The sequence below is a fragment of the Rissa tridactyla genome, chromosome 1, assembly GCF_028500815.1.
Source record: "Rissa tridactyla isolate bRisTri1 chromosome 1, bRisTri1.patW.cur.20221130, whole genome shotgun sequence".
NCBI lineage: Eukaryota > Metazoa > Chordata > Aves > Charadriiformes > Laridae > Rissa > Rissa tridactyla.
Window position 1 is genome coordinate 14964923 of NC_071466.1, and position 25529 is coordinate 14990451.

The 25529-nt window shown below is 42.4% G+C and overlaps 1 protein-coding gene across 5 annotated transcripts in view; it reads right to left on the reverse strand.

The window, feature by feature from the left end:
- MTMR2 (myotubularin related protein 2) overlaps positions 1 to 25529 on the reverse strand; it is a 65421-nt gene that overhangs the window by 35000 nt on the left and 4892 nt on the right. For 3 of the 5 annotated variants that reach the window (XM_054191868.1, XM_054191886.1, XM_054191877.1), the window contains exon 2: positions 8233 to 8338. In XM_054191868.1, coding sequence (XP_054047843.1) covers positions 8233 to 8338 — 106 coding nt within the window. The other 2 variants (XM_054191905.1, XM_054191895.1) reach the window with 2 other exon arrangements.

Genomic DNA, 25529 nt, shown 5'->3' on the forward strand with positions numbered 1-25529 from the left:
TAGCTTGGTTAAAAAACAACACAAGAGGCATTTAAGTTATCAATAAAATGTTCTTACAACAGACCATCTATTACACTACTCTAAAGACAATAGTCACATACAATGTACGCTGACTGCCCTTTAACTATGCCTTCCTGACACAACTGAAAAAAACAAATCGCAAACTGTGATCTCTACCTACCAGATATATTTTGAGAAAATATAAGGCGGCTCGAGAAATCACTTGCTTACTTACCACTCTCTTGAAAAAAAAAATACAGTCGCCAGGGTAATATAAAGGGACTCCTCTGCAGGAGGAAGTAGCCACTATGCAGTGTTTCCCTGGGGTTTTCCGGCTTTGTTTTTTCCACGATGTACTTCTCCACTCAGCCCCGAGTGTCCAGTGATGAAGAACACCCTCTCTGGGCTGGTGAATCTCCTGGGCCCTCGCTGCACAAGTACAAGGCAAGGCTTAGAAACTCAAAGGAACACACTGTTGAGGACCACTCGTTCAACCACGGCTGGCTTGTCTCTTCAAGTTTGTATGGCTTGGTGCCTCAAGACAATTCTTTCATTAGGCTCCGACAGAAAGTTGTCATTGACTCAACACAGCAACGCGCTCTGGCACAGAAGGTTGCAGATATTATCTATTCAGACAAGTCCAACATTTTTAAATACCGAACCTTCTTCAGTGCCAAGGGTTCCACATACGTCCCAAAGGACAACGGCTCTGTTCTCCACTGGCCGCTCAAAAACTTGGTACAGCACATTAGTCCGACTCTATCTTTTCTTTATTTTTACTCTATTTTATTTAGCAAACAACTTATATGGGAAAATAGATTAAAAATTTCAAGGAAAGCATTACACTAGATCAGTGAAGTTCATATCATCAGTTTTAAGTAACAGAAAAACACTCTGACCAAAGAGAGTTATAAATTCTACCAACTAAAATAAGTCACAGAAAAGCGTATCTACAACCAAGAATTTCACATTGGAGTTTAGTGATATATAAGATAAGGATCCAAAATACAAGTAATTATATATATATATTTACAATCACACAGAGGGGAACAAAGATGTTTCATTCAGTGCAAAAACTTCTACAGAAAATCAAATCTCGGCAGGTCCTGCATGCAGTCACAAATCTGCGTGCTCCTTTTAAATACCGTGCTTGTTCATTCCTGCCCGATTTGTGCTTCAATCTACAAAACTGTAACTATAGGGGGGAAGAAAAGGGTGAAAAAAGCCACCTCTTACCCAGTTTTACTCAGCAAAAGGAGAACTCTTGCACTTTGTAGCTAGGAGAAATACGGCGGTCGATTAGGAAGAGCTGAAAATATTTTTGAGGAACATATGAAGGCCATTTGCTTATTCTCCTTAGTTCTCCATTCCTAATAGATGGCAATCATAAACGCTTCCAGAGATTTCTTTCACTGTGCATTACTTCATATTCAAACGTTCAGGTACCTCTATATAAGAAAAATTAGTGACACTTGCTGTCTTTGCACTCTTCTAACTAGATGAGCACTTAGGGAGTATTATTTCCATGTAAAGGAGACAGAAAACTGGCTGCATCTGGCTTTTCCCCCCCATCTAATTTGCATGAAATCAATATTTTGCAACCCAGAGGCTGGCTATTCTGCGCTTCTGTTTTCTTGAGGGGGAGGTGCAGAAAAGGACCAAGATATTCCATCTCTTAGGACAGTTTAAAAAGAAAAAGACTGTAATTCTCATGAACTATATAGCATTTACAGTGATGGGAACTGGAGTCCTAGAAAAACATGGCAACAGCAGGGGCTAAATTCCAGTCACTTGTGGGGCTGTCCTGGAATGACCACGCTTATGCACAAGAGCATCATTCATTCTCCAGACCCACTCCTTTGTGCCTTTGTTCATTGACAGCTTAACACTCCGAAGAAGAAAGGAAGCCCGTTTCCCACAGACACACACGCGCAACTCAGACAGCCAAAATCAGAATTTTGAGATAGTTAAAATATTTTTCCCCATAAAATTTTCCTAATCGTCCTCTGCTGCTCTTTAAGTACCCGTACTTGATACCTTTGATAACGTAAAGCATCGCGTGTTCTTGGATTTGGCCCCGATTTCATCCCATGCAAAGGGACCTGTGGAAATATTACATGTGGATCAGGTGAGCACTACTTCTGCCTGCGTAGCTTCTCCTCCTGTACACCCACAAAAATGTGAGGTCCACCCCTGTGTGACAATGTAACTAAGCCCAGAGTGATGATGCAGAGAAACACATATGGTCAAGTTTTCACCCAGTGACAGCAAAAAGGTGAACTGTTGATTTAATTTCACTGCTGTGTCACCAGTTCACATCTAGCTAAGTCTTTTGTGACCACAGGTCAATTATCTTCACCACCTGGTGGCTTGTGCACTATGATCTGTAATTTAGTAACAGTCACAGTCCAGTGCACTGGGAAGGAAAGCTCACACCACAGAAGACATCTTTGCATATGCTATGAACTAGTCTTCTTACAGGCAGTCCCACGCAAAGAGTCAAGGGCCGGTCCGAAACAGGAATACTTATCCCCATATATCATTAAGCGAGGGATGGAGCCGACTGGCAGGACAGAGAGTCTTCAACTACCCTGGAGGTGCTTAGGGAGAGGTTTTTTTCATGATTTAGCACTTCCAAGCTAGCATCATTCACTAACTGAAACGTCCCTTAAAAGCAAAACTAAAAAACATTGCTTAAACGAGTGCTTAAAGTTTAAAAAGTTATGCCGCTCTCTAACCCCAGCTCTTGTTGAACATGTGTTACACATAACCGAAGCCTGACACACTTCCTGCGTTGGCAGGGAGATAGCAATGGAAAAGCTCATTGAGGCTAGTTTTAGTGATTTACAGCAAAGGATGGGGGGGGGAGGGAATCACATCTTTCTTCAATATGTTTTTCTACTATCAATATACATGTTCTACTTAAAACTAGTCAAAGCCACTTTGCACTAAAGCTAGAATAAAGTAACACAAAGGTGGCAAAGTCAGTGACTGGCATTTCAGTTAATCCCGCCCAACAACACCTGAGGGACAGGATTTACCTCAATTTCAGAGGTCTACATCTGGAGAAATTACCCTGAAATCTCTTCATAGTCAGAGGAGAAACACAGTAGGTTTTCAAATGAGACAAAACTACACCTTTACTGGAGCACAGCTAAAGCTGGGATTCACGCTGAGAAATCAGTTGCTGCCCCTCAAATAATGTTCACAACATCCTGCAGCAAGGACTTTTCTAGCTCAGCTACGTGATGTTCTCACCTAGTATGGGCATTTCCTTAAAGCCGAGTAAATCAGATCATAAACGACCTATTTCTTTCCATCAGATGCAAAGGAATTGTGGTTGGCGAGCTTGAATACAGACTTGCTGAAACACATTTCATTCAGGAAACCTAAGGAGACAGCGATGGCACCCATTTACTGTCTTGGAAGGAGAAGACTCCTTCATATACCTTTTGTCATGCATCAGTTATGTATCTTACAAAATAAACCACGTGGGCCTGTCTACAGTCTCCAACCACATACGCAAGGATAACAAATTAAGGTTATGCAAGCAACTCTGTTTCTTCCCTTTTCTAACCTTCAAGTCCTGGGCATGCTCCGATAAATGTTCTTGCATCTCATATATAAACCCATTGCAAATCCACCCATTCCTTGCATGTTAAAGGAGAAAATTACTATGGAGGGAGCAAACAATCATGGAGGATGGGACACATGCTTGTACAATATTTTGCTGGACGTCAGAGGAATATCAGTAATTGTGGCTGTTACTGTTGCCCTCAAAGGGGAGAAGGGTTTAGCAGTCACAAACAGCAACACCAAGAACAAAGATCTGAATCGCTTGTTCTGCAGGCTGCACAACTAAGCAGGTAACTTATGGGTCTGCTGTACTGGTTTCCTCTGCCCACAGAATGGACTAGAAGCAAGAAACCACATAAGAAAGCCAACACAGGAGTTTCCATCCTCTGGTTCAGGCTTTCGCTGTATACAATCCAAAACCAAACACAATGGACCTTAAATTTTCAGGCAAAGGTACTGTTCTTAGGGGAAGCAGCAACAGGCTCTGCTGGCCAAATCCACAGCTTCCCAACTGCAGATGGAAAGGATCCAACCCTTTTATGACAGCTACTCCAAAGCTTTGAACATGGTAAACTTCAGGCATTATCTTATAAATCAACATCTAACTCAAAATGAAAGTCCCTACCGAGAGAAGCTAGAGCATTAGCAAGAAGACTTAAGAAAAGTACTAGAAGTACACAGACGTATCTGCCCATAGGCACAGGAGAAAATACCCCCCGTAGGACTTAGGAGCAAGAATCTCACTGTACTTTAATAACCACCAAGTTCCCAAATTTGTAAGAGATACTCATGCACCTCAATCCCTTTGGCAACGTTGGTTCTGAGGTGTTTTTACAATCTCACCCCAAATTACAAAAGTATCTATGAATTTCCGGCTCCTTTTCATTTCTAACTACTATTTAATTCTGTTCTTGCCTGATCTATAACTTATGTTAAAACATATGGCAGTGTATTTGCTAAAAATTCCCTCAAAAAGTGCATTCCCTAAATCAATCCCAAGCAGCTTCAGATTTGAGATCAGGAAGGGGTTTGGGGTTTTTTTAATTCTTTTTTTCTCCCTATGAAGCTAACCGAAGCAGCCAAAAGTTATTTAGAGTTAGTTTATGAAGTGAAAATTCTATAAATTGTAGTGGAAAGGCAATTTAATCTTACTTCCAGATATTTAAATGCTCAATATACCTTCTTAAAAAAAAACCCTTCATAAAGGTTATTATTAAATACTTTGGAGAAAGGTTTAGGAAAAATACTGCACATGCATTCAGTAGGAATCCCCAGTGGTTGTCTCATTTACCTCATTACACACATGCACTCACACACACAGAGCGTTAATTGCACTCCAAAAGAAAACTGCAGGCACAGACTGCAAGAAATGATGTGGGTCCTTCCCCTGGTTCCCTCCTCCCGACGGACGCCTACTATTCTTCTAAAAATTCCCCACAGAAAAAGAGGGTGCTAATTGTAGCTATCACAAAGCGTTTTTCCATCGTCACAGAAATTTAATTCCTAAATTTGAGTCAATGCACACGCAGAGGCAGGGACCAAGCAGAGGTAGGAGTGATGACGGATCCATGTAGCAATTCACTCTAGCAGGAAAAATTTAAATACACATCAAGAGCATAATCCCATAATTGGCAGATCCACTTCGAAATCTTGAAAAGCTTATTTTCAGCCTCTTAAAGCTAACTGATGCAACACCTTCCTGTGAGAACACCATGTAGCCCAGGCACTTGTCTCCCGCACCACAGAGTTACCACAAAATGCATTAGTTCCCACTTCAGGGCTTATTCTCTCACATTTTTCCAGGAACAGTGTGGGACTTCGTTTTGTCCTCAGAACTAATAAGGTGCTTAGCTCAAATCTCAGTACCTATTAAGACTTGGGAGTTCATTCTGTCTTGTGCCAATCAAAGCTGCACAAGGTGCCCAGGCGCGTAAGGAAAGGGCGAGAACAGAGCGCACGCTCACACCACTGTATCAGATAACGGTATGACCTCATCTGCAATATCAAAGGCAAGGCCACATCTCAGAAAGATCAAAGAAAACAGTAAGAACAATCAGGACCTTGAAAAATCTCTCACAGAACAGACTTAAAAAAAAAAAAAAAAAAAAAACACCAAAAAAACAACTTGCAGAACTGTCACATGACAGAGATGTTAATTTGGAGAAAATTGGACAAAGAATGATAAGCCCAGAGAGAGGATGTCTGTTCTCAAGACCTGAAAGAAATCAGTGTTAGCTGATCACCACTCATTATAATTCTTCCATTTAGGAGCTCGCACTAGGCTCCAAGAGCAAGCCCAGGGAGCGCACGGACCGCACTAGCACCGACAGCGATCGATGTGAGGACAGGTTGTGGGACTGCAGTTGCACTGACAATACCAACACAAGAGGCTGTCCACAGGTAGAGGACAGGTCTTCATCCCACCTCCCAGGCTTGTTCGCCAGCATCAAACATCCTCAGGAATGAAGAGCGAAATGGTTAATGCATGAATTCTTCTAGGAGAGATAAAGTCAACCTGTACTAGTGGAAACTGCCCCTTTCTCCCTGTGCCCTAATATAAGTAGGAATGTGGGAATGCATTTTTTCTAGGTTTGCTCACCACTGACAAGCAGTCACTCAAGTGTAAAGGCAAGAACCAGCCCTATGCCTGCACACAGCTGCATCGCAGCCACTCACATCACACCTACAAGAGCAAGCTTTAGGTGAAGCACGGCAGGCTTATGCCGAATTCAGGCCCCACAGAGCTGATGCAGATTAAGAGCAAGAAGCATTTTGCCAGCAGAGGCACAGGCTCACACTTGGCCTGCAGTACCTTTATTCTAAATAGGTAATTCTCTGCTTTACCATCTCTCCTTAAATGCTACTCTAAAATGAAAGGGGAGCAGCATCTGTTCCAAGCGTGGCAGAACCTAAAGTTTGCTTAGAAATAAAAAAAAAAAAAAAAAAAAAAAAAGAAGAGGGCAGACTGTGAAGAAATCACTCTGCAAATTACAGGAACTGTGGCACAGCAAGGAAGTATGGGCTTCTAATGGCCTCCAGTAAACAACACGTGTATCTTCTGCCTGAATGTATCACGCAGCTAAGTGAGCATCCCTCTGCAGATGTTATTTTTGATTGAGGGGAACCAGACAAATCCAGGAGAGCAGGAATCCCTACCCAGATAGCTTACAATTCGCACAGACAAGGTGACAAAAGGAGGGAGAGCCACAAGACGCGATCAGGGTTACAAGGAAAACACATTGAGCCATCTTAACCACCGGCAAGTAAAGACAACCTCGATTCTAGAAAAGAAATGTTGCTTTGTTCTCTACTTGCAAATGTAACTCCCAAGTGTTGAAAAACTGTGAAAAGGCAGTTGAGTTGCGCATCTGAACTGCAAAAAGAAACCCACTTATGCAAACTTCAGTAAAAAAATTAAATAAGGAAATAAAAAGTTTCTGTAACATTTATTTTTTTATAATATTACACAGACAGTTACAGTTGTAGCAGTATTTGCAATCTTATGTGTATTTGTATCAATGAAATCACTTAGCCTCAGCCTAAACAGTGCGTTTTCTGTATGTTGCAGTAATGTAATGCTCCAACTTCACGTGGGAATACCTTCAAACCTATTACACACTTCTTTACCCAGACATGTTCTGAAGATTACTCTTTGTATCCATAGGTAAAATGTGTAAACTATCATTAGATTCCACATAAACTGATTCATTTTCAAATCTTAGCTTAATATTAGCTAATAAGCTGCCTTTGGAAAGAAACATTTGTGTTGTTGCCGCTTACGAACAGGTGGACTTTCTGTTATTAACGATGGACTACTGAGACAACACTCACGGGACAAAAAATTATCATGGTTGTCAAAGGAATTAGTGTTGCATTTAGAGGATTTTATGCAATTTTTCTGTGTTTAGATTTTACAAAGACGCTCAACCACAGCTGAGAAATGCTAAAAGTCATTACTAGAATGTACCAACATCAACAGTTTTATACTCCGGGATGTTTATTTAAAGCTAGGGTATATCAGAAAACCCTTTGATTTCATAAGAGGAACATACCGATTGCTTTCAAAACCCCTGCGACACTGAACTAGAACTTTGGATTTATAATTAAAAAAAAAAATAATCTAATAACAGACTTAAAAGAGCCTTGTTTGGACCTTTCTATGTCAGAGCAATTTATTGTGACAGAAGATTGTTTTATCAGCTTGGAGATAACAATCTTTCTCTGAAAGAAGATACTTCCAAGGACTCAGTGTTTACAAACAAGCAGGAGTGTTCAAGAGAGAACATCTCATACACGCACACAACAGGAAAAAAAAGGATATACAAGTGGCAGGTTGAGGATTTCACTTACTTAAAGCACTTAAAAAGAAAATTGAGTTCCTTTGAAAATTCATCTCCAAGTGTAGGTTGCAGAGTCAGCTTTTTGAAGATAAAATAACTTTATAAAGAAGGGAATAATATGGTAGAGATTAAACTTCAGTTTCTATTTCACCTGTTTGACTTTGGGTCCTTTCATGCTTTGACTACATAAAATTTGGCACTAACCTGAAAGCTGAAAACATTTTACCATATCCAAACTCCCAGAAGCAAGAAATGTCCTCTGAAGGAGGCCACGACATATAATATATATTTCTCTTTTAAGACAAAACAGACATACCCTTAAGTCTGGCGAGAAGTTGTCTGCCGAGGTGGAGACCGAATCGGACGATACGGCTGAAGCAGATTTGGTGTGCGCAGAATGGTCCGACTGAGAAGTGGAAGCGCTATAAAGAAAAACACCACAGCGTATCAAAACTGTGCTCAAGAATGCTCAAAAGCCAACAAGTACGGCCACTCGCTTACAGTCATATCAGGCATTTTTCACTATTTCCACCCTTTCCACTCTCAGTTACCCAGCCTTCAGCAGTGGTTTAGAAGAACCTGTTTTACTTGCCATTGCCACAGATTACAAAGCACACACAATTCATTACCAAATCTCATCTCACACTGAGCCAACATTATCACAGTCACACACTTGATCAAATCCTAAATCATAGAAACTACGGGCCTCCATTTCAGGCTTTCAGATGGGAGATATTAGTGCGCTGCAAGGGGATGAAAACAGACTCCTGAATGCACGCCAGCACAACTCCAACCGCAGCTTTACAACGGTGGAAGAAACTCAGAATAAAAACTCTTTCCATCACACATAACTTCCCTCCTTCAGGTATAAGCCCCAACCCTCAGGAGAATTAAAAAGACTCTCTCAGCAGCTGACGATGATACAAAGTGCGATTTGCTAAATAGCAATGCAAAACAATTATTTTCTTTTCCTATACAGTTTTGCTAGTACAGCTGTAAGGAATTAAAATAAGCTTATTTTACAGCATTTTTATGCTTCGACCTCTCCTAGAACCATAATTGCTTAAAATTACCATTCGATAATAATGCTCTTAAAACCCCAGATGACTGTAAAGAAAGATCCTCCACGGTTCAATGTTGCTCCCTGAAGCCACGGTACAGGAGCCAATGCTACCTGCGCCAACTAATTCCCACGCTCCTACCGACCCCAGAAAGGTTTTACCTGGGTGTACAGACACTCTGAAGGATCAGCTATAGGGCTTGCAAGCCTAGCTTTGCAAGCTTGCTAGCCTTGGCCGAAGGAGAATACCAGCAGGAGTATTACAGTTGCTAGCTGTATTAATTAGACATGTGACAACCTAGAAAGAGCTATATCTCAGCTTCCAAAGGGCCTGGAGATCTGTTAATTATCTGAAAATTGTTTTGCTGCTGGTAAACAGCCATCCAAAGGCCAAAATGTTCCATTTTTATTTCTATTCTTTGGAGTTTGGCAAACTATTACAGAGGCAGCGTTAAAAACATGAAGGACTACAGAAAATTGGGCTCTTGCTGGGAGTCAGTCCTTTCTCTCCAAGGATTAAAAAGTATTGGCGACTCTTTCATCCTAAGAGGTAGAAACTTACAAATGGAACCTTTGGGAACAGTAAAAAATTATTTAAAACACATGATACTTATGTCAATTGAATACCACTGAATGCGTTTGTACACAGTTCAACAGCTAATCACTCAGCTTTACAACTTGCTCAGCTCTTGCAGTGTTGCCACGTAAACTCATGTCATTTCAGACGGCCAGTGGCACTTGTGCACACGACGCTGCTCACACTGCGGCAGCCCCAGAGTCTCCATCCCCGGCAGAACATAATCTTACACTATAATAATAAGAACTGAACCTGCAAAGCCTCCCGTTCTTATGGATCAAAGGGTCTCACACACACACTGAATTTGTGTACGGTTTCACATTACGACAAAATTAAGTGTACGCTGCTGCTGAACGGGCTGCTCACGTTGCCCTCTCTTTGTCCTCCTCTCAACCTGGTCTGCACACCATGCCATCTCCATTGCGCTGGATGAGCATCATGGGATGCACGGTTCAATTTGCTGATCTGCCGGCACGATAAACTATTAATAAACATGAAGAGAGTCTTCTGTTGGATAATAGGGCTGATTGGATTCATTACATGGCCATATAAATCATCAGATGCAGGGCACGGAGAGAAAGGGAATCTGTATCTGGAGATGATGAGGAAGGCTGAGAGCACTTCTGCGCACAGCAGCCTGCAGGCATGCTAAATTAGGCTTAGCACTAAACCACATTTTTACATTACTTTACTTAAACGAGCTCAGACCCCTGGATGTGTTCCCTTGAAACTCCTTTCAGTCTGGTTTCTGCATGGTCAGCCTTCGTCTTCCAAGCATTCACCCTCATGTTTGTTTAATTAATTTGACTTTTAAAAGGGGAGGGGAGAAAAATTAAAAATCACACTTAATTTAATCGTTTCACAAAGCAGCAGCAGTTTACTGTACAGCAAGCCATAAGATACTGTAGATGCCTTTGTCACCAGGTGACAACTCTTGACTCCTGTCCCTGGGTCCCCACCATGCCTTCTCTAGCACCGGCTCCAGCCGGGGGAGCCAGAGGCTCAGAGTAAGCCTCCAGAAGCCATGCCTTCTAGCTCCCTCCCCTTTCAGGGCCCAGAATTTTGTGTATTTAAATGCATTTTGAAATGCAACTTTGAAATTCAGCAACTCTGCTGAGTTTACAAGTCATTTAGCATGGGTGTAAATAACTAAGCAAGAGGAAACCAGCAGCTAACCTGGCCCATGTGCACCAGGCAGGCCAGCTTCCTCACCCAGCGGCCATCACCATCAATAAATCACTGAGCACAGTAACCTATTAGCAGCAGCATTTGCATCAAGAATTTCACATCCTTTAGCCACAGAAAAGGGAGCTGCAAAGGCTGCAAATGTTTAATGGAATGCGCTAGTCTCTCTGCTCCCAAGCCAGGACAAGCTACACCCAAACAACTCCTGAGACCTGTCTGTCTAACCTGCTCTTAACAGCTCCCATGGAGGGAGACTGCTAACAAAAGGATCAAAATGTCACCAGTTTTTCTGCTTACACAACTTGTCTGCCCTTGTACATTCCAAGTGTCTACCTAATAAACAAGCAGCGATTATCTAATCATTGTAGACCAAAGATTTTTATGAAATCGCTAATTAATTTCACTTCAGCAGGCTAAGGAGCAAATTGCTTTATGCGGGGGGGGGGGGAAGAGAGAGAACTATAATCCACCGCACGACTGAGCTGTGAAAGTGTTTTATGTTTGTTGATCACGCTTGGCTTCAAGTGGGTTTTAATGAAGGAAAGCATTTACATTTTAGAAGTGGATTTTCAAAAGCTGCCTGCACCAGCTTCCCTCTGCTGCCGTGGAAGTCACCAGTGAAGCCTCCCTCCAGTGGCAGCAGGGCGAGCTTTTGGGAAGAGCTGCCTGCACGTACGGCAAACAATCGAACAATACCGCTTGGAGTATGCAGTTCTGCACAGTCTGCATAGGTTGCATATGTTTGGCTCACTGCCTCGGTTCTCCTCATCCATCATTTATAGGGAGCTGAGATGGAACGAAGGAGCAGACAACTGAAACGCTGTTGGCTTGCAGCTCCCTTCTCTTATCATTGTCAGGCAGTTACGTGGCTCCAGCTCCACTGCTTAGCAAACTCATTAACCTGATGTCCCTGCATGCGCATGAGAATTTTATTAGCTTCAGTGGTTTAGTCAGTCTTGAGCTCTCCTCTGCTGCCAATGCAAAAGAAAAGATCCTCAAACCACGCAGTTTCATATGCCTTTGGGTGGGGAAAGGGGGAGAGCGTCCTGGGGCCAACACATAAACTCAGAGCGAGGAGACCAGAGCTCCCCCCATGCCTTGCCACCAGCCCTTCTGCATCATCCCGGGCAAATCATTTACTCCTGCTTCTGTCACAGCTTCTGCATATCATCCTAGCTTTTGCCAAGACAAAGTTAAAGCTGTCTCATACAAACAATACTTCTGGCAGCGTGACAGGGTACTTCTAATGTCAGTCTAAAATGCTGAGGAACCCACCGAGGATGCTATGTTCTCGCAGGGACATACACCCAACACCTGTGTTCCACCAGTGAGACAACACAGAGCAAACCCGAGTGATGGCAAGGGCACGACAGTCAGACCTAACTGCTGGGTTTGGGGGCACGTGACAAACACCTGAGAACACAGGTAGGTACGGCCAGATTTCAGCATGGGTTAAAAATCACTGGACCTGTGCCAGTCACTGCTAGCTGAAGGTCTGGTTCAATACAACTTAATAAACGTGCAAAAATAACGATATTGTCTCTGAACCTCATTAAGGTTCTAAAAAGCAATATATACTCAGGTTCACAAAACACACTGAGCTCTTTCTACAGGAAAGAAAGTGAGATGTTCCTGTGAGGAACCTGTGAAGACCAAGGACCTCCTGGAGCATTTCTCTTCCCCTGCTTCAGGCCCAGGCAGCTCCGCACCCTCCCTGCTGATGGATGTCTCTGTCAAGTACCAAGAGAGACCCCTACAACAGTTCATAAGCACCTGCAGGGAAAGCACCTTACTCCGGATACTGCCATCCCCATTTCTCCTCTCCTTCCTCCCTCCCCAAGCAGAAGCAGGAAACAGGTTTATGTTGCAATTAACAGTGATACATGTCTTTCACCTCAGTGATTATTTTTATTATTTAAACGTACTTCTTATGGCCAGATTTTGAATGATAAATGAGTCCAAATGAGAGCTGTCAGCACAATGGTCTTGTACAGTACCTGCACACAGTATTAACCCCTTGGCTATATGGAACACATACATGCAACTAATAAGAGAATTACAATGGAAACCAAGCGCAATGACTCAACCCCTGGTGAAGTGTTCATTGTTATTATTAGGACTATCCCACAACATCCCATGGTTTTCAAAGATAATTCAGATTCAGACAGATGCCCTCCGGTGATTCTTGTTCAGGCAATTGAAAGGTATTACTGCATCCATAGCAGAATTGAAGGTATGCCAGTGCGCTTAGCTTAAACTGTCAACAAAGATGTAAAGAAGCTGCAAACAGAAGTGTCTGAGACACTCAAACTTATCCGGTTAAACTGTGAAAGTGCAGGGGAAATATTTTTGGGGAAAGAAGCGATAAAGTCTTAAGCCACTTCAAAAAAGTGTCATTACATGGCATCTGCCAAAGCCATCCAAGTCAATCGCTACTCTCAGACCCCTGCAATCTTAAAAAGATGGTGCATAAGAAAGCCAGGGAAAATAAGTAAAAACTTGTAGTTGTCCTTTGTTTTGCCAACTGTTACAGAAAGAGTTTGAATATAAAATTATTGCTTTCCTAGTGCAGAGAAGCAACAGATTTCCCTGGAAGGCAAAAGCACAAGTCCAGTTTCTGACGAGGGCAATTTGACCTCCTGAGCGTGACACACTGAACTCAGGTTACGTAGAATATAAGTGTGGAGATGCAAAGGAAGAGTCAAAATCAAACCATGAAACCTTGGAGCTTCAACCTGATGCAGACAAATGCACAATTTATGCAGGACTGAGTTCTCCTCCCTCCACCACTACTGTAGGAAATTTAATATAAAATTCTTTGTACTCAGAAAAGTACTTCCCCATACCAACCCTCCATAGGAAGGAAAACTCCTTGGATATCTCTATGAAGAGCTTTCTGTGAACATCAGACCTAAGGGCAACCACATCACACAATCTCACCTCTTAGGCCATGTGATCCAAGAAGAAAGTCAGGACAACCAATTGCACGTATCACATAAAACTTCACAGCAGTTTCCGGCAAAACTCGAAGCAAAGGGCATGACATCACTATGAGGGATGCTCCAGCTAAACCATCCCAGCTGGTACTTGCTGAGAATGGTCATTTCCAAGCAAGCATCTTAGAGATGTGCCTCTTTCTGTTCAGCAAGAACATCAAAAATATATACGTATACACCTTCCCAAAGACAAAAAACAATCCTATGCAGAAAGGGACTGGGTACGACGAGGGCGGTGAGACACTGGAGCAGATTGCCCAGAGAAACTGTGGATGCCCCATCAAGGCATCCACAGGTCAGGCTGGATGGGGCTTCGAGCGACCTGGTCTAGTGAAAGATGGTCCCTTCCAACCCAAACCGCTCTATGATTCTATGGGCAGCAACTCTCTGAGAAACCACTGTTAATTTCTGAAGACACTTGTTCAGACTTTGAAAACTGTGGAAGAGACCTTTGTCTTGCTTCAGAATAAGATACTGTTTTTTTAAAAAAAAAAAACAAACCCAAAAAACACCACACAAAAAACCCAAACCAGAACAAAACTACCCCAGTTACAACAAAAAGGGGGAAAAAAAACCCAACCAAGTTCCGATTCCTAAACTTCCTCTCCTAAATCCATGTCTGGGAACCTGCATATGAGTTTAACATCTAGAACTCTGTGAAAAGCTGATGGGACAGGAGAGAAACATACCCCTCGAAAACAGGCCATTTTTATTTACAGCATATGCACAGGGCTCGAGGACACCTATTTTTTTTTTTGTATTAATGTCTTAGAATACTAACCTGGCTCGCTCCTATAAATAACACAACCAAAATGCAGTCAGTGATGATAAAGTCAGCTCTCCAGCACCTTCTTTATGAAGATGCCTTCCCTGACAGTAGAAGAAGTAGCTGCTTCACTGCTTGCAGAGGTGTGCCAATTACTCAGACGCTAATTGGCATGAACTGCTCACACCATTTCTTCTGTATCAAACCGGATGTTTTGTTTCAATAGTCACTGAACTCACATGGAAAACAGGGGATAAAATGCACCACTGGGCGATACAGTTTCAGCCGCAAAGGTCATAAATGAGAAAAACACTGCAGAGGGCAAATTTCCATTTCCTCTCTTCCTGTTTTTGTAAAAGTTTCTCATTATGCACATTCCTAAAAATTAATCAAGGTGAAAACTGCAAATTAATGATGACTAGTGGCAAATACAATTTAATTTGGAAGCTTCAGATGCCAAGAGAGCAGGATACAATTGGTTCAAATTTGCAGCAGGGCCATGAATAGAAGCACCTGCAGCACTTGGGCACTTCTCTTAGAAATGTGACACAGAGTTATTGAGCACTCCCCACTTGCTTCACAAATTCAAGCCGACAACTCTCCCTCCTAAATACTTTCAACACTCCTGTTTCTTTCAGAGAAGGAAAAAGTAATACTGAAAAACGTTCTGGGTCACATCAGAGCAGACAAACCAGTGCTTGTTCCCCATGAATGCGACTTTGTCCTAGCTAGTACTGGCTGAACTGGCCTGGGAAATCCAGCTGCTGCCCACATCAGGTTCTCCCAGCAGCTCTCTGTGGATCTGTGCTAAGGCTAACTGGTCCCCATAGTCCTCATCAGGGTGTGTATATATATACCTAAGGGTACTCAGAGATCCCTCATATGCCCCTCTTCAGACAAGCACTTGAAAGCATGGTTGGTGTCTGTCCGAACTGGAGCCTTGCAGCAGGAACTGGGTGCTCTGTGCCGGCTTCCACTCTGCCACAGGGCTGTCACAGGCTCTTGCTGCTGTAAATGAAGTTTTAGCATCTTAACACCATCTCTCCCAGGACAGGAATCCCACAGTGCTCAGCACTGCGCATGCCCATAACAGGCAACCCCTCTCCCAAAGAGCTTACGTGGATAGACAAAGCAGTAGTATCTCCAGCAAAACAGAAAATCAAACCAGGCTTATTCTACTTAGACAAGAAGTACCAAAGGAAACCCACTTACAGCATAAATGAGATGCACCTTTACCCCTTCCAAACACCCAGTACCCTCTTTTTAGGCACACACAGGACAGACAATTGCTAATTTCAGAAGTACATGGAACTCATAATTTTTCTAAACATTTAAAGATTCCACTTTAATCTCTGCTTGACCTGTAACAATCTCAAAGGGGAAAAAAAAAAAGCCATAAACAAATATGCTTTTGAAGGAAAGAAAAGCACCAACTGCCAGGCTTCCTCTGGCATTTGGGGGAGGCAGACAGTTATACAATATAATAATGTACCCTCTCCATTCAAAAGGGCTGGCAATGTCAGAGCTTAACAACATCTTAAAAAGAAGCCATTTCAGCAAACAAATCATTGTGCATGTGTGTGACAGACCTAAAATAGCCCCCCACGCCACTTGCCTGAATGAAAAAGATTCACTTCTGCTGCCAAGCAAAGCCGGGTCTCAGTCCGACTTCAATGTTCCAAGGGAAGAAATATCATTTTCTAAAAGTTGATCCTCCTAAGTAGCATCCTGAGCTGAATATATAGTACATGTTTTCCCATGAGCCATGAAGAGAATGTCCTATATTTTGACCGTGAACAAGCTTTTCTAGGAATGCAAATTTTGCTCTTAATGGTTACACAATGGACCACAGTGTCACAAGCACCGTTCGTGCTCCATTAGTCATTCTTTTATTATTTTTTTAACCATAAATTCACAAAAGGCCTACAGTGTGTGTAGAGCACTTGCTAAACAATAGGCTGATTGTTTAAAATATTTGCAAGATTCCGAGAATAGAAAGCCAACACCCAAAGACAAACCAATATGCAGCACATAATTAATAACAGCAAGCAGCCCACAGTATCATGCTTTCATGAGTCAAACAATCCAGAAGGTAAAAAAACAGGAAGAACAGGAGCTATCAGAAGCCTGAACTAATACCCTCTGATCAGCACGTGGAAGACAATTACAAAATGATGTATTCACAAGAGGAACAAAAGGGGAGTTAGTTTTCTAACAAACTCCAGGCTGGCATGGGATGGTACTCAGCTACGAGGAAGAAAACAGAAGAAAAAAAAAATACTTTTTCAAGAAGTTGCTAGACTTCTGCTGGGAACTGACATTTTGCCTCTGTTTCACCAACTACATTTCATCCCATATCTACAGAGTCCAAAATTACTTACTACCTCCTGAAAGCAGGCTGATAATCCAGTACTTTTTTCTGGCACAAATACATGTTGGGCGGAGAATGGGTTGAGAGCAGCCCTGAGGACAAGGACTTGGGGGTGCTGGTGGACGAGAAGCTCAACATGAGCTGGCAAATCCACGCTTGCAGCCCAGAAAGCCAACTGTGTCCTGGGCTGCATCAAAAGAAGCGTGGCCAGCAGGTCGAGGGAGGTGATTCTGCCCCTCTACTCCACTCTGGTGAGACCCCACCTGGAGTACTGCATCCAGCTCTGGAGTCCTCAGCACAAGAAGGAATTGGATCTGTTGGAACAGGTCCAGAGGAAGTCCACAAAGATGATCAGAGGGCTGGAGCACCTCTGCTATGAAGACAGGCTGAGAGTTGGGGTTGTTCAGCCTGGAGAAGAGAAGGCTCCAGGGAAACCTTACAGCCCCTTCCAGTACCTAAAGGGGGCCTGCAGGAAAGATAGGGAGGGACTCTTTAGCGGGGAGTGTAGGATGAGGGGTAATGGTTTTAATTGGAAGAGGGTAGCTTTAGATATTAGAAAGAAATTCTTTACTGTGAGGGGGGTGAGGCAGTGGAACAGGTTGCCCACGGAGGTTGTGGGTGCCCCATCCCTGGAAGTGTTTAAGGCCAGGCTGGATGAGACTTTGAGCAGCCTGGTCTAGTGGGAGGTGTCCCTGCCCATGGCAGGGGGGTTGGAACCAAATGATCTTTAAGGTCCCTTCCAACCCAAACCATTCTATGATTCCAGTTCCTAATGGAAATGTTTAGCTTGCAAAATCCATCACTAGCACAGGCGCCTTCGCTTGCAGCATTAGTAATTCAGATAGTGAGCGCCCCACCTGCTCCAGGTGAGACACGATGCAAAGGCAGCCCAGTTGTTCTGGCTCTGCCCTAGTGCACGGGAGAAAGGTTTGACAGACTTCCCGGAGATAATGCGCATCTCTGGATCTGTGTTCCCAAGCTTTGGTGTTTCCAACCACCGGGACAGACCCTTAGCGCTGAAAACAAATTAAGGCTAGAAGGTGAACAGGGGTTGAAAACGCAACCCTGCTTATCCTCAACACAAACAAGGTTGCCTGCTAGGACAGTGCTCCCACCTGCTCATCTCTGCACCTTCCTACATCTTAGGTTATTGCTATTCTTTTTGGGATCATTCATCATCATTCATCATCATCATCTTTGTTCTCAACTATAAGATGCTGCAGCAGGCAAGACCAAACTAAAAGTGAAGAAGAGCCCCTCAAGAAAATAGTATTTCTAGGTCAAAAAACCATGGCTGAGGGAGAGAAATTCCAGAACCTCAGGCTTCAGATGGCTGAAGAAGTGCTGCACGGCGACAGAGAGAAAGCCATTAGGGAGATCACTGACTGACCGGACATCTGGCAAGTGATCTCTCAGGGCCGTGATGAATCAGCACGTGTCCTGACTTGCAGCTTTCTCCCCAAAACCACCCAGGCAGCAGCCTGGGCAGACCACAGCCAAGGGGCTCTTCATGCAGCATGACCACCTCTAGCAAAAAGGCAATTCAAGAACACAAATCCAAGTGATTCCTGGTGCTACAAGACTACCCATGTCTTTAAACCCTACCTGTGTAAGAAGCTGATTCCAAGGCTCAGGACATTTTGTGTCAGAGAAGTAAGAGACCTGGGTGGTGCTCCTACCTCCTACGTCAGAGCAACCTCAGATTTACCACCGCACCCCACAGGAGAAAGGGCTGGCAACAACTCTTTCCACAGGTGCTGTGAATGCGCACAAAACTCACTATGGAAATCCTACACACAGTTCAAAACCACTCTTGCCTTTTACCAGCATTTATATTTACCATATAAACTTTCACCCCTTCCTTTAAAATATATTAAGCCAGAGAAAAACATACAAGTAAAAAATTATCAGGATTTTGATGCAAATTCAGACAGTCCCATGATAATTTGCAGTAACTCCACAGTCTGAGAGCAAGGTGAAACAGAAAAAATAGAAACCAACACAGGATATCAAATCTTTTGTTGCTTGCGAATTTAAAAAACAAAACAAACACTATTAAATTTATCACAGAAAAAATTAGAAATAATATCTACATTAGTAAGTACTCACCTCAGGACAGAAAGGAGAACTGGATAAAAAGACAGATATAAGTTCGCTTTTACTATTTGTGTTCTGGCAGTGTCTTAGTCTCTAGTTACGTGCTAAGACACAATTATGTATAGTTTAACCAAATGTATACTTCCCACGGTTCATGTGCTGTCTCAATTTTTCTTTCAATTCCTACCTATTTCCCTATTTAAAAAACACCTTAGTCAGAACGTAACATGTATTGTTAAATGTTCTGCTTTTCTTTCAAACACACACCACACAACACCCTCGCCCCAATAAACCAAACACCCACAGGAATTAAAAATACCAGCAATTTACTCATCAATGACATTAGTTGTTCCATACTGGGAATAATCGAAAGAAGGAGCAAAACTGACGTGGTGTAACACCTTGATTAGCTTTCACAGACAGTATCTACGCAGCTGCATGCTCTGCCAGACTTGGCTCAAAAAAGGATTGGGAACAAATATATTCGGTCAGAAGCCCAACCCCTGCACCAAACTGGTCCCTAGCAGAGTCTCAAGGCTAACGTAAGCCAAGCATTCAATAATTTGGGGGCTTTATTTCCAGAAATTTAAGCTAAGACAATACAGGATGTTTTCAGAAACATTTAGCACCTGTACTTTGTCACAACTTCCAGAGACTCCAGCATCTCTGAAGACTGTGGTCCATCAAAGTCCTCACCTTCAACACTCATACCTGGGACCAAGTTTCCCCACAAACTTAGTCCCATTTAGTATCTAAATAAAAAGCCCAGTTTCCAAAGTGCTCAGCAGCCATTGACTTCTATATGTCCCAGACTGGCCAAAGGGCATGCTCATTCACCGCACTGCCCAGTAGGGTACACATTGAAAACAAAGATCTTCCAAATTCTTCCACCTTGCAAGAAAATAAGGCACACAAAGTTTGCAAGCTCATCTGAAGATTTTCTGTACATCAGTTCTCATGCATCCAAAATGAAGGTTAATCTTCTAAGGTCACTTATTCTTGCCGCTTCTGCTTCCTCAAGAAGAAATCAGGGTATGCGGAAAAAAAGTAATTCAAAGAGGAGTAGGATCAATGAGGTCTGGATGGCTCAGCTCCCGATGGTAGATACCATTGGTATTTATGCTCCCATTTAGTCAACAGAAACCGAGGCAATGGAGTCTGGACAACAATTCAGCTCTCCCAGGGTGGAACATTACCCTTGTTCAGTTGAATTACCTGTGGATTGTATTGACTCTGCTGAGAGTAGGGAAGTTTTAGATACCTAATTCACACGGAGATATGGCAATCTGAACTAGATCCTGCCCTGGCTTCCAGAAGATGAGTGTCTTGTGGTAGAGAAGTTTGTATTTGCTTTCTGTTTTCAACTGAACAAAGCCTTTTGCAGCCACCAGAGAAATCCCAGGAAAGAAGGAAATGCAAAAACAAGAGACCTAGAATATTTCTTCAACTTTAAAAAAGCCTCGCGAAAGAGAATCCGCACATACTCATGACATCTTTCTCATCTAGGTATTCCCTTATGTTGAAAAAGGAATACGCCTCTTTGCAATGGAAAAACTGACATGGCCTCCCTTCCCTTCCCATCTCCATTTTTGTTTAAAAGCAAAACTTTAACAATATACATAACAAAAGTTATTACTTTCACTCCTCTGTCAAACACCGTTAAAGTTGTCCAAATGTTACAAAAACTATCAGTGGACAAACTAGACATGTACATGAAGAAACAGGCTTAAGAAACCGGATTACAAATCTCTGCTTTCCTCTCAGTTGCCAAGATTTAGTTAATATGCAAAACAAGAGCAATAACATTAGTTAGGAAATACTTCCTTCCTTTTTTTGGAGTGGAGAACAACCCAAACTCAACATGCTTTTTGCCCCTACCGCAACGACTGGGAGGGAGCGCTGCGTAGGTGATCACATCTGAATTACTCACTGTAGGCTCTCCTTACAGTCACTGGGGAAAACCAGAGATGACTCACTCTTCCCCATCATCTACAAAAAGAAACCCAGAAAGCAGCAGAGGTCTGCATCAGTCCAGTGAGATGTGACAAATCTCATCCAGGGTGCCTGTGTTTTTCTTTATGCAAGGTGGAAGCAGAAAGGGGAAGCAGCAGACGGAATATAGAGTCAGAATATGTTTTAGCAAATAAAGATGAAAAATGTCCCTCCGTGTTGCTGGAGGCAGCAGTGATCAGCAGAAGCTGTAGCCCAGCAGATGGTAACAAGGGAAGGACCGAGACTACTCTGCTGGCACAAGTCAAGGGCACATCCACGAACAGTCCCACCACATTCTTCTACTCACATCATGGTGTTTAATGCCCATATTGGTAGCATGCTTCTTCGCCTTTGAGGAAAAAGGCTTGGGAAGCACTCTTTCATGAGATGTGGGGTCTCATTTTCGGTGAAGTGGGACGTCCATTCTTAGACTGGAGGCCACAGCCTGAATTTTCAAGAACATCCTTCTGACAGCCAACGTGGGTAAAATGCAAGCAGAAGATCCCACATTTTTCATTTCCGTATCAGAGGTCTTCTACTTACAAACGAGATGCTGATCAGTTTTGACTTGTTAAAGGTATCCCATCTGCTGGTTAAACTAACCTCCACTCTGATGACTGATTTTGACAGTCATCCTTTAGCAGCTTACCTGTGGGACTACAGGTTTCAGTGACGTGCCCCTACCTTCAGCATCTGCTCTCCACAGCAGCCAGACAGCCTCTGTAATCTTCCATATGTAACCAACTTGTTCACAGGCTCCAGCTCATTCATGGGAAGATATAGCTGAAATAGATGACGAGGCTAGTCCTACTACTTGTCTGTGCCATCTTTGAGAAGACTACTGTCCTATAGCAGTGCTATCACAGAAGTCAACAATAGCATTTATTAACAGAACAATAAAAATAGCACAAATGTTTTATCTTCACTAAAGGCAGGAGGTATGAACAAGGTTGTGGTTCAGGAGCTCAGTAACTCAGACATTAGTGCTTTTTATGCTGGGGGGAGGGGGGAAAACACAAAAAAAAACCCAAACACCAAACGCTTTGCTCACAAAACACCAAGCACTGATCAGATGTATAGTCACTGCACCAGTTAAATTTTGTTCAGAAAAATATAGTTGGGTTAACCTTTAGTACTGTCATTCAGTACTGCCATTGCTCTTCATAAGCTTTATAGTGAATTTTCAAGGCCTCAGGACCGAGGTTTGTCTGAACTTTTTTTTGGCCTGCCTGCAGCTTTATTTTACCTGGTTTAGTTGTGACTGTAATTTCTGTAATTGGCCAGGTGTCTATATCTACTTTGTTTTATTTTTGTTTGTATAAGGTACAACCAAGGTTTTGCACAAATCGCAGCAACAAGCAGTTATTCTATATAGAATGAGATATTTACCCCTAACTAATTGTATAGAGAAATACAACAGCCTGGTATGATAGCAGAGGCCTGGAGAAGTGGAGATAAAAGACACAGCATAGAGGAGTACAGGCACAGGATGAGAAGAGATGGGGCACAGGCTTGGCACTGGAGACCGCGGCTATAAACAACTCACCAATGTTCAGTTAAAGAAATGCAGACCTGGAGCTGGACAAAACTGGTTTTAGGGGTAACGAAGAAATAGTATCTAATACCCATAAAAAGCAACCATATATAGCAAAAAACAGATGGAATGTGGAATTGCAGACCAATGAAGACAGAGATAGGTGTAAAGTTGTTTTACCAAACATACTAAAATGATCCCAGGTGGATCCTACAGTAAGGAAAGAAGAAACCGTCAACGTGAACCTCATACTTCTCCCAGTAAAGGACTCCAGATGCTGACAACTTGCTTTAACACCCGTCACCACCAGAATAAAACCAGCAACCTGGAAGAATAAAACCTCTGGGACCCAGAATAGGGGAGGGGTGAGCATAAGACCAGAAAGAGGGGTAGAAACTAAGATTTATATGTATGACAGTTTTAACTGCATTATTCTTCTTTCTTTTTTTGTAATAACTGTATCTCAGGTATTAATGATTAGACTTTCAAAATTTCAGTTACACTAACAATAAATTCTTTGCTACATAAAGATGTGCTGCCTTTTTGTCCACGAACAAGATTTTGTGTGTAATGCTTTGTACAAGCACGTACCCTCATTACATCACAGTAAATAAATCCAGATAAAAATGTTGTTTTATTCTAAACAGGTGTTGCCCATCTTCCCAGAACAAAGAAAAAAGCCCCATAAACTCGTGTTTTTCTAACTAGTTCAGCAGAAATATGATCACGTACCCACACCTGACCCAGATCAAATTTGAACCATTGGGTGATCTAACGTTAATGATTCTGGAGCCATGGCCAGAAGACTACAGAAAGGGCCGATCTGTAAAGTGGGAGCATTTGTGCAGAGCTAACAAAATTACTAGAACATCACCTTGAAGGGGTTATGAACTAGAAAACTGCTAAGACTTTCCCTTCATCAAATATATCAGGGCTTAGAAAGCAATGGAAAAGAATTCATGGAGCAGAGAGGCAAGAGAGAAGCAAGGAAAAGAGCTACCTTGAAATCACTGGAAAATTACTGAGTGAGAACATTGTCTGGCAAAAGAAACTACAGCTGGTAGAAAAAGGAAAAACAAATACTCGAAAAGTTCCACCGATTCTTTGTTGTTGTCTTTCACTGATTTTTTCTTCAATTAGCTCCCAGCTACTGGGGCTATAAAGCAGCCAGATGTTTTTTAGTTAAAAATGAAGATGGGGTAATTACTGTGACAGTGTCTCTTCTGTAGTCTCACTTCTCTGAGTTATCCCAAACACCTCTACAAACCAAGCACTTCATTACCTTCCTGTCACCCTCCTCTTCATGGTGGAACGGGCTTCCCATGGACAAATAACAAGACCACTTTTTTCATGTCCCGTTTTACAACTACACCTTGTAGAGTGACCTCTGGAAGGTTTCCAATGCATTTCTAATGTATGTTTGCTGTTTTTATCCTCAACGAAGCTTTCTGGTAATCTAAGCCCTTCGGTGTATGGATTGGGTCTCTTTTTACACTACCTGATACCCTCGGCACTGAAAAACCAATAACAGTAAAGCAGGTCATCGGGAAAAGATTCAGGAAAAAGAAGCTGCAGACTATCGATTCTGCTGAGCCATTCAAGAGGTGTTATGACCTTTCCAAAAGCAGCTCTTGCCTTTGTACATGAGCTATGAAAGAATTAGCAAAGGAAGGGAGACGATAAAATATCAGAAATAGACAACAAAACATGTTCAAGACAGGTGATAACCTATAACTGAAGTCACAGCAGGAGTACAACCACATATCAGATAGGAATTGTGTAATTTGACACTGTCAGGTCATCCTCAATCTTAAAATTCAGGTTCTGTAATTGCATCTCAGTTGTAAACAGCCTGAGTTAAGGCACTCCGTGTACGACTCAAAACTGTCTAGCAAACAGACTGTTAGTCAACATAACATTACCATCTCTCTTCAGAAAAGGCAGTGCTTGATGGGACCCAAGAGAGTCATGTTCTGAGCCTAGCTTTACCCCTCAGCAGCTGTCAGACCTTGCCTCATCTCTCCACAGCAGTTTTTCATCTCATCCTTAGACTTTCTCGCTCTTCGCCCAATCTCTCAGCAAGGAGTCTCAGCACTTGACTGCACATCCAAGAGCTTAGTAAAATTACCAGCCAGACATTAGTAAAAATACAGTCCTGGCTTTGGCACATTTAAATAGTTGGTCCCTGGCTCTTCGACACAGAAACCATCATCTGTATCTGTGTAGCAACTAGTACCATGGCACCCCAAATTCCTGTGAGGCCTTTAAACAGCAATATAACATCAATTACAATACAAGAAACAGGGGTCAATTGTATTTTATATTCTCAAATGAAAAATATACTTTAAAAAGAAAACATATACACTTTTATTGTATAGCCAGAATCTGGACAAAGAGATCTCTGTGTGCCTGATAGAGGTAAACTTCTAAAACTGAAGGTCTCACTCTCCAAGAGAAGTAGGAATGGTTTCTGCTGAATGCAGGAGCCAAAACCTGCATGCCAAAGACTGCTACTAAAAACAAGTCCCAAGTTCTTCAAAGGTAACAGTTTCTCTTCACAAGTGAACTGCATAAATTAAAAGCTCTAAAGCCTTTTTGACTGAATGTTATTTTCGTTATTTTCATTATTTTCTGCCCCAAATCCTCAGACTCTAATAAGAGATCCTCCTCACTTTGTAAAAGTATATGCAGGCAAAACTGCTCTTTATCTTCACAATACACAGTACACAAAAAAACCCACTATCTATCTCAGAATGGACTTCAGTTGCAAATAAGTGTTATAAATTATCACTCACATATTAAAATTAATGATAATGAGCCCGTCTGGAGTTGCAAATTGGTTCTAGGCACAGTGTTAAGTTTCTCAGATGCAAAAACCAGTTCATTATCAACACTCAGCCAGCAACGTACTTGTCTTTAATGGTAACAACTCTTGAGAAATCCTGCTTCACACATATAAGAAATCAAATGCAAGAAGTGCTCTCAAAGCCCATGAGGAAAATGACAGCTACTCACATTTCACCGAACACCAGAAC